This window comes from Akebia trifoliata, chromosome 13 (assembly GCF_017979445.1).
Source record: "Akebia trifoliata isolate Shusen 1 chromosome 13, ASM1797944v1, whole genome shotgun sequence".
In the NCBI taxonomy this organism is placed as follows: domain Eukaryota; kingdom Viridiplantae; phylum Streptophyta; class Magnoliopsida; order Ranunculales; family Lardizabalaceae; genus Akebia; species Akebia trifoliata.
In genome coordinates, this window is record NC_141387.1 from 31,361,335 (window position 1) to 31,373,445 (window position 12,111).

Consider the following 12,111-nt stretch of genomic DNA (forward strand, 5'->3'; position numbering starts at 1 on the left):
GGAATGATTATACAATCATAACTATGCCTTTCAATAATTCCTCGAGATATACGCTAGAATTAGATAAGGATTAAAGGCTAACCAGGGAATTAACCAAGCCAACAAACATCACCATTAATTACCCCTCAAAAATAAAGAAAATAAAAAACTTCCTAGGATGGATTATAAGATCACCTAGAACGAAGTTGTAACAAATCTCAAGGAATTACCCCGAGATACGTGCAATAAAATTCAGATCTGATTGAGTATTACAAACAGAAAGATATAGCTAAATCAAGCAAGATAGACTATTAGATCACGTAAATCAAACCTCGAGGCATTGCCTCGATATACGCATAAATACTTGTAAGGCGATCCTTGATTGGAGCATCATCGATGAGATCAAATTACACCGTTGTGTAGATCTCGTCAAATAGATGAGAATCGACTATTGGATTGCCAAAATTGAACTCAAAACGAGTCCGGAAGAGCGATTCGAAATCTTGTCCATCGGAGGTAACTTTGTATGTTACTAAATGTAGCATACAATAAAAAAATCCATTCCTAATCACCTCAAACTAATAGTTTACATCAGCAGCATCATTGTTGCAAATTATTACATATGGTCTTGCACGTAAGACTTGGTTGCCATGTGTCCAACCCACTTACCATGCATCCAATCACACTTGTCGCTTAAAAATTGAACCCTCTCATTTTTATTCACTCACCATAGCTGCCACATCAGATTTCCACTCAAAGATACCATGTCTTTAGCTAAGAGACAAGTGTCTAGTTAACCCTTATGCATTACCCCTAGTTAGAACTTAACTTGACTATGGTTGCTTCAAACTTTAACTAACCCCAACCATCCCTTAACTTAGGCGGATACTCTAACTAATCTTAGTTAACTAACTTAACCCTAGTTAGTTTATCTTCACCCATGATTACATCTCAACCCAATCTATATGATCTTATGCAAGCACTTTTTTTCAACTTGACCCCATCTACTTAGTCCATATCACACCATATTGCCACCTCAATTCATAGTTCTCTCCATTATATAAAAATTAGATAAATCTCTGTCTCTACTCTTTCACGCATTCTCAATTGCCTAAGCATCTCTAGAAACCTCTCATCCCCCTCAATTACCTCCACAAATCTTCATGACTCAAGTCTAGTGCATATGACTCTTCTAAAGCTTTGGGGTATTGACCCTATTGTAAAATGGCAACCTGGGCCAGAAAAGATGGCATATTGCGAAAAACCCCACACTCTCCATGGGAACCAACAGTTACCACGTCAAACCTAAAAATCAAGATAGGTGAAGACGCCCGACCCGTGTTAAAAGGCCAACAATATTAAAATCTCTCATATTTAATTAATGGTACCTCGGTTCCATTCTACGCCAGTACATTGTAGAACTCTGCACGATTGGGCAGGCCGATGCCTAATCGGAATATCAGTCGCAAGTTTGGACCCGCTAGAGATACTCCTTACTTCATGTATTGTATTGTAATGTGAAGTTGTATGCATATTTATTATGTCATATAACTATAAATGAACTAAAATTAATTGATTATCATTGCAATGTACTATCATGATATATACTTGCTTTCTTCTATTAGTAGATGACATATAGTAGATGCATTTAAACATAATTAGATATAATTCTCGATTTATGCATCATGGTCTTAATAAATAAAATTCATTTCACACATCGTATTTTAAGGACACAAAACTTAGAAACTAGATTGTTTTCTCATCCTAGGGTGACTAGCTTATGGTTAGTCGGTACGTACTAGGTGACTTTGTCGCTCATACCATTTTTTCTCCACCTTTCCTTGATAGAGCAATACATTGAGGAGGAGTCATATTGGGAATCGGAGCCAGAGCCGTACTACGAACCTGACCCTAATTCAGAGGTCGTACCTTGAGGAGCCATCGGTTTGCCACTGCTACGATCTGCTTTCCACGACAGTAGGTCTTTTGTTAGATGTTGGGATGTCTTTTGTTTATTTATGTATATTGCTCTTCGGGACGTACTTGGTTTCTTACTTTTGTTATACCCTATATATAGATATGTTATGTCACTGAATATCTATATATGATAGTCTCACCTATGCTTTAGATAAAATTCTTGTGTTACAAATTATTAACTTGTAGAATAATTAATTATTTCTATTGCTAAGTAAATTGAAAATTTTGGGCAGAAAGGTCTTTGAGTTACCTCAACTCTCGACCCATACCTCGGGAATCACAAGAGTCCCAGGACGTGGTATCTAAACCAATAAGCTTTAGGTGTTAGCAGATCTCTCCCTCGCATATATTGAGGTTTATGCTCAAGTTTCAGGTTTGGGGCGTGGCAAAATTGTTAGTGTTTAGAGTTAGTTTCTTGTATTTTCATGAGGACACCTTGTCCTCTCACCAATAAAATTCACTTATCAAAAAATAAATAAAAATTATCACTATGAACCTTAAGAAGGCCCCACAAAACCATCTTGAAACTAATAACCAACATAATTTTACCGTTTAAAAAAAGGCCCAAAACAAACATTATTAAATTGGTTAATTAGAGTTTAACCTCACCTTCTAATTCCAAGTAATATTCAAAACAAGTTCCTACTATCTGCATTACTTCACTAACAAAAACCATTACCTTCAAGTTCTTTCCTTTCCATAATGATGAATAAAAAAGAGAAGAAAATCCAACCTTCCAATCCATTTGCCACAAAAAAATACCCCCCTCCTTCCTTCTAACACTATTTGCCTTGTAAGTGTGGTAAAGAGGAATCTATCCCCTTTTAAAAGATCACATGCTGAATTTCATCAATGGGAAAATATCCCTGGCTGTGTGGTTGTGGCATAAGTTGATGTCATCTTGTGTCTAGTGGGTCTAGCTAGCCTTTCACTGCCAATTGGTCTTTGTGGGCTAGACCCGAATTGTATTGTCAACCAATAAAGAAGGAAACTAATCAAACTATTTTGTAGTCCAAATGTTGATTATAGAGGTAGAAACAAACAACTACAGTAGATCTTTAAAAGTGTTTTCCAATGCCTAGTGGACCATTGATTAGATACTTGGGTGGAGACTTTGAGCTACCGAAGTCAACAAATGTATTCATCATGCAAGGAATGGAAGATCTAGAACGTCTTTCCTGCAGCACATCTAATGCGGAACACAAATCAAGTCAACAGTCAAAGATTCCAACCAAAAATTTATAATTATTTAAGTTTTCACTTAATTAGGTCTAAATTTGTCGTTGAGATTTTTTAGATTAGTTGTTTTTTTTTTAGTTTTGAGTTGTTTTAGGACTATTTTTTATGTTTTCGGGCTTATTTTCATGTTTTATTAACCCATGGTCTTAGTATAATATTTACGGACAGTTTGGTCACTTAAAGATGTGTTTTATTTAAATTTATTAGGGTTGAAAATTTAGGAGAGAAAATTACGAACATTAGGTATTTTAATTTTATTAGAACTCTTGGTTGATTTTCTTTATTTTTATAGATTGTATTAGGTTTATTTATGGAGAATGAATGGAATAAAGAAAATTATAGAAGTTCCTATTTTCTTTAAATGTTGGTGCTCAACATAGTTGATGCCATGAAAATTATTGGGGTGATTCCAAGGTAAATATCATTTTTTCTTTCTTTAAATTTCTTCTTATCCTTTATCTCTTCTACGATCCATCTTTTCTATTTTATTTATTTATTATTATTTGTGAGAGATCAAGAAACCTTTAATCCTTTCAAGAAACCAATCCATAAACTAAGTTTTTCTAATTCTTGATTATTGATTCTTTATTCTTTATTCTTGAAACTCCTTTCTTGATTCTTGATTCTTGATTCTTGATTCTTGAAACCTACAAACCCCATTTTATTTTACTATTAATCCTTCTCCACTTTTTTTAACACTTACTTCATTAATCACTTTTTTCAAATCTTTAACCCTAAATCCTTTCCTCACCCTACAAACCTTTAACCATTTTCATTGGGATTGTAGTCATACTTGCCCAAAATCCAAAATTAAATTTCCTAAACCCCTCTATTTTCTTATCTCCCCTCATCATCCTGCATCAACATCCATCATGGAATTGGTTATCACTCCATCCCCGGCCTAGTTCTCAATAGTGCTACCACAAGTCTTGTATTCTTGGTTATTAATTTGGATTATCAAGTTCATGGAAATACTTTTGAGAATTTCAAATTCAGCAAGTAAGCTTCAATGATCTTCTAAAATAGTATTGGTACATAAGAATGTATAAAGTTGAAAAAATAATAATAGCAAGAACTTCAGTTTCCAGGTCAATTGCCTGAAATAAAAACTGATCTCTACGAAAATTCTCATCAAATGGTGAAGAATACGATTAAAGAACAGATATACAAAGACAGGTAATCATCATACCCTTCAAATGCTAATAGAAAGTGTCTTCTTCCCATCCATTCCCTCCTAGATTCATAAAATCCATCATGTGTGGAATCATGCCCCCTCTTTTGCTTCTCATCAAGCAAGGCCGTTGCAGACTACAAATGGCAATAAATTAGAAAATCAGTGCACTTAATCTCATTATACCAATATCCTGTATTGCTTATCTAAATATGTATATAGGGTCAGATTCAAGGGCCATATACAAAACCAACCATTGTGAGGAATAAGGATGATCTCTATGGTGAGGAGATCCTCCTCACCAAAATCAGCCCCATTCCGAAACTCCTAACCCCAGTTTACAAGTTGAAGAATCATGGACCATCCAATTTTTGCAAACCAATCTTGATGAGGTTAGGATCGGAGGACACTATTTGTTACAACATTTTTTTACAATGCCCAGATGTAGTTCATTTTACAAGATCCTACGGCATCCAGTGGTGTTTGTAAAAAAACATTGGAACAAACATCTCACTCCAGCTACCTGGTGGGTCCCACTCCAACTACAGTTTTGTCGGCTATAAGCGCCTCCAATTTCATTATCTTTCCTCTTCTACCCCTTTTTTCAATAATATCCCTCAAACTTTACAATATTTCCCCATCTACCTTTTTAAACTCTAGTGTTTATATATGTATATATATATATATATATATATATATATATATATATATATATATATCTTGTATTCAGTAAAAAAAAGCCCATACCTCCCATGTGATTCCACGATCCATAGTGTAGGTATATAGTTCAGTGGTCGCCTTAGACATTTCATCCAGATGAACATGCTGCAAAAGAATTAACTCTATAAATGAATAGAACACGTAGCGGTTAGCGATGACAGGAGTTCTTCTAGGAGAATTAACCTTTGGTTTGCCTTGTCGAGTAATAATGTTAGCTTTCAGATAAACAATTCCAGAGTCCAAATGTCCTTCAGTCCGTGCATTCTGAACAAGAAGATCAAGGATGCTGACGAATAACTCAAATAACCTGTATTTAATGGTAACAAAACATTTAAGAAAAAAAAAAAACAGAACTGTTAATCCAAAAAGCAGATCAGTCATATAATCACCCGAACAACAAACCTATTTTGGATTTCAGGAGGCAAACCCAAGAGTCGATTAAGGAAACGGCCAACATCATGCATATCTGAATCAATTATTCGGCCAGAAAATTTTCCATAATCCTTTCCTCCATTGGCTGTTTGCAAACAATGTACACTGGCAAACTCATCATCAAACATTCCATGGAATGACAATAAAAGATATGTTCACTAAGGTATTGAAACCCATAACTAAAGAAACAATGACAACAAAGATAATAAAATGAAAAAAGTTCAAGAAAAAAAATTAAAAAAACCTGAATTGAAATAACACTTAAATTGACCCCAACAGTAGTAAAAGGCAAAGGAAATACAGTTTTTCATTTGATATTCTACTCATTCAAAAAGTAAGTATTTTTCCAAGAAAATAAGAACAAAAAAGAATACCAAGAACTGTGTCCCTAACTATTCCAACAGATACAAGAGCGGCTTTTGCCTTGATGATGAAATCTTCAATTGTATCTGGTTTTTCAGAAGAACATCCAGGCGGTACAACTGGTAGAGAATCCTGAAAATCTAAATATCAGTCAATTTCCGAAAAATTCAACTTGCTTTTAATAATCGAAAAATATATGGGTTAATGAATGAAATAACTAGATGATAAAACCTGCTCCATTATTCCTCTATACATCATCATCAGGGCTTTTTTCCCGTAACCACTATCATAATTATAAGCACTCAACGATGGTCCCGCCCTGCAATTAATGAAGCTGTAAAGTGAGCATATAATGGCCAGCAATCAGAGTTCTTCTGTAAAGCAATCAGCAAAGACAACTGAACTTACCTGCGATCTCCTTGAGTTAAGGCCCCAAGAGACTCTAACCTCTTTGCAACAATAGATGCAAATCGGCGTTCACCTCCAAGATTGGTGAATAGAAGCCTGACAACAATGAAAACCAAATCGACAATGAGAATCAATGAGAAAGAAGCCAAGATCATCTTGTATGCCTACTATTAGTGTCTACTCAAAAGTACAATTTTAAGCCTAAATGATGAAAAGATTATGCAAATTTAAAAATCCCTCATGTTGCTAAACCTCTGATCCACCACTCAGGTGGTAATTTCTTCAGCTAGTTTCAGAATAATACAAAAGGAATATAGAAAAAATTATCAACACTAAAGCAATTAACAGTCAAAGCCTCACTCTAACCACTTACATTCATATAATCAACATGGAAACATAATAAACATTTAATTTTAATAAAACGAATTTGTAGTCCTGCAACGAAGTTTGGGTTTTAATCATTCCACAAATTCTGTCTTTTAAGTAAAGTTCTTAATATTGATTGTCTCATGCAATTCGGACTTGGACAACAATGGGTTACATAAAGCAGCCCACATTAGTATATCATATAACTTAAATACAAATATAACAGAGGAACCTTCATAAAGATAGTCTAGTCCAGCGAATCAAGAAGTAGAAACTCTAATAAGTTCATCTATAACATTTATTGCATCCAGGTTCAGATGGACAAACAAAAGACACAGAAAATCATAACCATAACATCAAATATTCTGACCATCTTCTCTAGGTGACACCCCATTAGTCCCCCTCCCTAAATTGGGTGTACAATACTTCCCATAGAGTTGTGACGTCTCAAAATAATCCACTATGAACAACAAACTCACTAACCTGTATATATGAAAAGGGAACAGCAAGCACAACAATGTGCACATATAACATAGCTATGAGATATAAATGATAATTTGAATCTCATCAAGTAGTTTCAGAAGAAACAAAGATAGTAGTGAGGCCTATCTTGCCACGAAGAGGAAACTAGAATGCTCACGTTTGTTTAATTTATTAATTTCCATGGGGCATCAACATTCGTAAAGCACGTAAAAAAGACCACTCCATTTTACAAAAAATTGCCTATATGTACAATACATACAACAATTGCTTACAAACATATCTTAATAGTTTTTGCCAAGAACATATCATAATTTATTTAAATATTTGTTTTCAATCATAATGCATATCATCTTAGCTGAGTGATACTACTACATTGTATCCTATAAATTAACTAAAGTCTCTAAAATATCTACCACTATGAGGAATATTATGATGATGATTGAAGATGATTACAGCGATAATCTCTCACTGTCCATACTTATTTTAAATAGTTCGTAGATGTTAAATTATCTATTTGTAAGAGCAATTTGGTTCCAAATAATTGTAACTTCTAAATTATCATAAATAAAAACAAGAAAAAAGTATAATTCTCAGAGGTTGCTTCCTTTTCTCCAGCCTCGACAATTACGGCCAATGGTCCCAACAAAATTCCTTTCTTTGGACGAAGACCTTGGGAAGAATCCTCGCAATAGACAATGCCATCTGAAAAGGCTGCATTATTCCAAATATGTGTCTCACCTCTTAGCATTTTTTGGCATTCATGCCTGCTTTCCGAATTCTCTTAGCACACTGTTTGAGAATTGGTTCTCGCTTGGCTTTGCTTTTCTCTGTTCAAGAGGTCTTTGTGGAGCATTATTCTCTTTGCAATCTATTGGGGCATTTGGAAGAAAAGAAATGCGAGGGATCTTGATGATACAAAAGTTCATTCCAAGAAATAATTTTATCCATTTTGGTCTTCTTTTCTTTTAGTATAAAATCTTTCAAGGAGCCTACGGGATTTTCTTCGAAAATTTTAAGGGTAGGTGGGATTGGGCTCACTGTGGAGATAACAAATTGCCCTTACTAAAATTTTATCAACTTAAATAAACAAAAGTTTTCACAATCAATGATAAAAGTCCACGGGGTTTTTTGATAAGTTAAAATTTCCCAGTGAAAGCAACTCGTTTGTGTTTAATTTTCAGTCTTTGTTTCTTTCGGTGTATAATCTTTAAGGAGTCTACGGGGTTTTTTGATGAGTTAAAATTTCATTAGAAAAGGGGACGAGAAGTCCCAAATTTATAATGAGTATCAAAAAAAAGAGGAAAAAAAAAAACCACGAAAGCAATAACTAATCTCCCAAGCTACAAACGAGATCCTATTAAACAACAAAATATCCAAAGAAAATGCCCTTAAACTCTTGAAAAACATTTCCCCAATGGAAAAGTAACCCCAACACATTAAACTTGAACTGTTCAAAAGATGACTCCTTTCCTTCAAAAATCTGCTTATTCTTTTCCTTCCATAGACCCCAACAAACAGCAAGTGGCAATAAGCTCCACAAGATTCATTTTGAATGACGAAAAGAAAACCCCCACAAACTGCCACAAGTCAAAACACATTCCATACCGAAAAGGCTAAGATAATGAACCCGCAACCGATCCGCTATTTCACAGTGCATAAAGATGTGGTCAACCGTTTCTAGATTTTTCATACACAAAACACAACAAATTTTTTTTTTTTTTATCGGTAAAGATAATTTTATTAAGAGAAAAGAGAACAAGGGGGGTCGAGAGGACTAACCCAAAACAAAGAAAAGAAACAAAACAAAAAGCAAAACATCAAGGTACAAGCAACCAAACTCTCACTACAACGAACAAACCCTATCCCATCTTACAACAAAATCTTCAAAGAAAACCCCCTTAAATACCTTATACAATTTACTCCAAGAAAACATGAGCTCCAAAATAGAAAGAACTAAACCCTCTAGTGTAAATTCTTTTCCTTAAAAAATGCACCTATTGTGATGATTCCAAATACCCCAACAAATTGCGAAATGAACCAAGAACCAAAGAATCCGTTTAGAAGATAAGAAAGATCCTCCCTACGTCAACCAAAACTCCAAAGCCAACTGGACTGATCTAGGAAAACAACCCACGATACTAAATAGAGATAAGAAATGCGCCCAAATGTGATAAGCCACCAACAGTGAATAAGAAGATGATCCACCGTTTCCGCCTGAAACTTACACATACAACACTGATTTGGCAAAATAAAGTCCCTCTTAATTAACTGATCCATCGTTGCGTATCTCCCTAAGGTCGCCATCCAAAGAAAAGTCGAGATTTTCGGCAGAATCTTGCCAACCCATACAAAAGGGTGAGGAAATGACAATGATGTACAAAGAGCAATACCATCATACAAAGACTTGACCGTAAACTTCTCATCCTAGTACCTCCCCACACTCTCTGATCTTTCGAAGAGCTCTCCATGCAATTATTATCCACCAAAGAAAGTAATCTCCCAAGATTATCCACCTCCCAATCATTAAAAGATCTTCTAAACCCAAAATCCCAGTTCATTACCCCATTCTCCAGACTTCTAAAACACGAGATAACTTGATTCTTTTTCAATGATAGAGCAAAAAGATTCGGGAAAAAATCCTTAAGAGGACTATTCCCACACTACCAATCCTCCCAGATTCTCACCTTACTCCCCCTCCCTACCTTACATTTCACTCCTGTCTTAAGATACGGAAGTCTTCTGAGAATACCTTTCCACACCCCGCACCCCGATGCACTTTTAGCCGGACCGCTCTCCCACCCATTCACCTTCACCCCATATTTATCTACAATTACTTTCCTCCAAAGACTGTCTCCCTCCTCCCCAAACCTCTACAGCCACTTCCTCAGCAAAGCCGAATTCATGTAACCAAAGTTACGAAAACTCAATCCCCCATTCTTCTTAGGCAAGCATAGCTTTTTCCAACTCACCCAATGATGTTTTCTTGAGCCCTCTTTTTCATGCCACAAGAAATCCCTGCAGATATTATCTAATTGCACTTCCACATTCCTAGGTAGGGAGAATAGCGAAAATGTATAAATGGGAATGCTAGCCAAAGCACTCTTAATGAGAGTGATCTTCCCCCCTTTGGATAAGAGTTTTGCTTTCCAAGAGCTTAATTTCTTTCTCATCCTTTCAATAACCGGCTCCCAAATCTCCTTACTGTTATAGCCCATACCTAAGGGAAGCCCCAAATACGTGGAAAGAAGAACTCCCATCTGACTCCTAACAAAGCCGCTGCCACCTCCAACCCTTCCACCACTCCTACTCCGAACAACTTACTCTTACGAAGATTGACCGGAATTCTAGAAATTACCTCAAAGCATCCTAGCAAACAACTTAAAAAACTTAATTGTCTCGGTGAGTGATCTAAAAAAAATTAAGGTATCATCCGCAAACTGGAGGTGAGATATCACCTGCCCTCCCTCCTAGTGGAAAAGCTAGTAAGCTCTCCCTCCACCACCGCCTTGGACAACTTCCCCCAAAAGAGTCCATGACTATTACAAACAAAAAGGGCGACAGCGGATCTCCTTGACGAAACACAACAATTTGATGTTTGGAAACCTCTTTTAATGAGTTGATCCATAATGGTTAACCTACCCAAGGATGCTTGCTATGCAACGATTGAAATTTTGGAGGGAAACTTTGTACCCCAAATCATGGAAGCCAGGAAAAGGGTAGTCCAATTCGATATTTCAGCCGTATACATTGAGCGTACGGTAAAGCCCCCTTCTCTTGTATGATCCCATAACCTACAGGGGGTTTCTTTAAAGATTTTATGGCTAGGTGGGATTTGTCTCTTCATGGGAGAGAGCTAAATGACATTATTGTAATTTTATCAAGTTTAATAAACAGAAGCTTTCATGATCAATGATAGAAGTCCGAACGAATTAACCATACTACATGAAATCGACTCATTTGTGGACAACTATGATGGCCAATTCGTGTCTTTGGGCAGGTCTGGTTTTCCAGATCGAAGAGCATCTACCAGATTGATGTCACACTAGTTTGTCAAAGAAACCAGTGATTAAAACGGACAAAATAGTAATTGCCAAGATAATGAAAAACCCCACCTATACTCGGGTGCAGAAGCTTGATTTGACCGATGAGTTCTTCCAAACTGTTGTATTGCTCGATCAGCACTCCAAGGAAGTTCAAGAGTTATATGAACCCTTCTTCTCTGGCATGAAATGTCAAATTACAATCAATTAGAGCAGAAATACAACTTAAGAAAAAACTAGGTGTCTTAAAACACATTGATCAACAGGAGAGTTCATAGCCAAATCATTCCGATAGTCACTAAACATGAATAAAAATGAAAGCACTGAATTTTAACCACCATTTGAGGATTATGCCACTGCATGGTTTCAAAACTTGGTTACGTCTTGCCTCGTTCATTGATGAGACCGAGTTGGCTCGTCCAAGTCAACTCGTCTGAGACAACTTTGTCTCAGACGAGATAATCCATTTAACTTGGTTTATAATTATTTGTTTGTATATATTTATTAAAAATAATTACAACTTTTTTATAAAATAAGGTAGTTTAGAAGATGTTAAATCATAAAATCATCTTTTATTTAGATAATAAGTGTTTAAATTTAAAATATTATTATTATTTTAATTAAAATATACAAAATCCCAGTTGACTCAGACAAGTTTCAGTAACTCGACGGAGACTTTCAAAGTATCGTCTGAGTCATTTCGTTCGTCTAGCGCGATTTTGCACGTGTGAGATGCCTAGTCTATCCATCTCATTCACGGATGAGAGAGAGAGCATATACCTGATTAACTGCCCTTCTATCTGCCTGTAAAGAAACGCCAGCTGATCCAGCTTCAGAGATTATAGCAATAAACTTTTTGCCATCCATGAAAAGTTGCTTCTCATGCATGTTAACCATTTCCATGGACACATCCTTTCTGCAAAGCAGTTGACA

At 35.8% G+C, this 12,111-nt stretch overlaps 1 protein-coding gene across 2 annotated transcripts in view; it reads right to left on the reverse strand.

The window, feature by feature from the left end:
• The window catches only part of EMB1135 (RING/FYVE/PHD zinc finger superfamily protein), a 43,997-nt gene that overhangs the window by 9,453 nt on the left and 22,433 nt on the right, over positions 1-12,111 (reverse strand). For both annotated transcript variants that reach the window (XM_086420080.1, XM_086420081.1), the window contains exons 19-27: positions 11,959-12,094; positions 11,251-11,357; positions 6,290-6,385; positions 6,113-6,200; positions 5,893-6,013; positions 5,489-5,603; positions 5,270-5,393; positions 5,114-5,191; positions 4,385-4,503 (exon numbers count right to left, since the gene is read on the reverse strand). In XM_086420080.1, the coding sequence (XP_086276206.1) occupies positions 4,385-4,503; positions 5,114-5,191; positions 5,270-5,393; positions 5,489-5,603; positions 5,893-6,013; positions 6,113-6,200; positions 6,290-6,385; positions 11,251-11,357; positions 11,959-12,094 (984 nt within the window). The remainder of the gene's footprint in view (positions 1-4,384; positions 4,504-5,113; positions 5,192-5,269; positions 5,394-5,488; positions 5,604-5,892; positions 6,014-6,112; positions 6,201-6,289; positions 6,386-11,250; positions 11,358-11,958; positions 12,095-12,111) is intronic.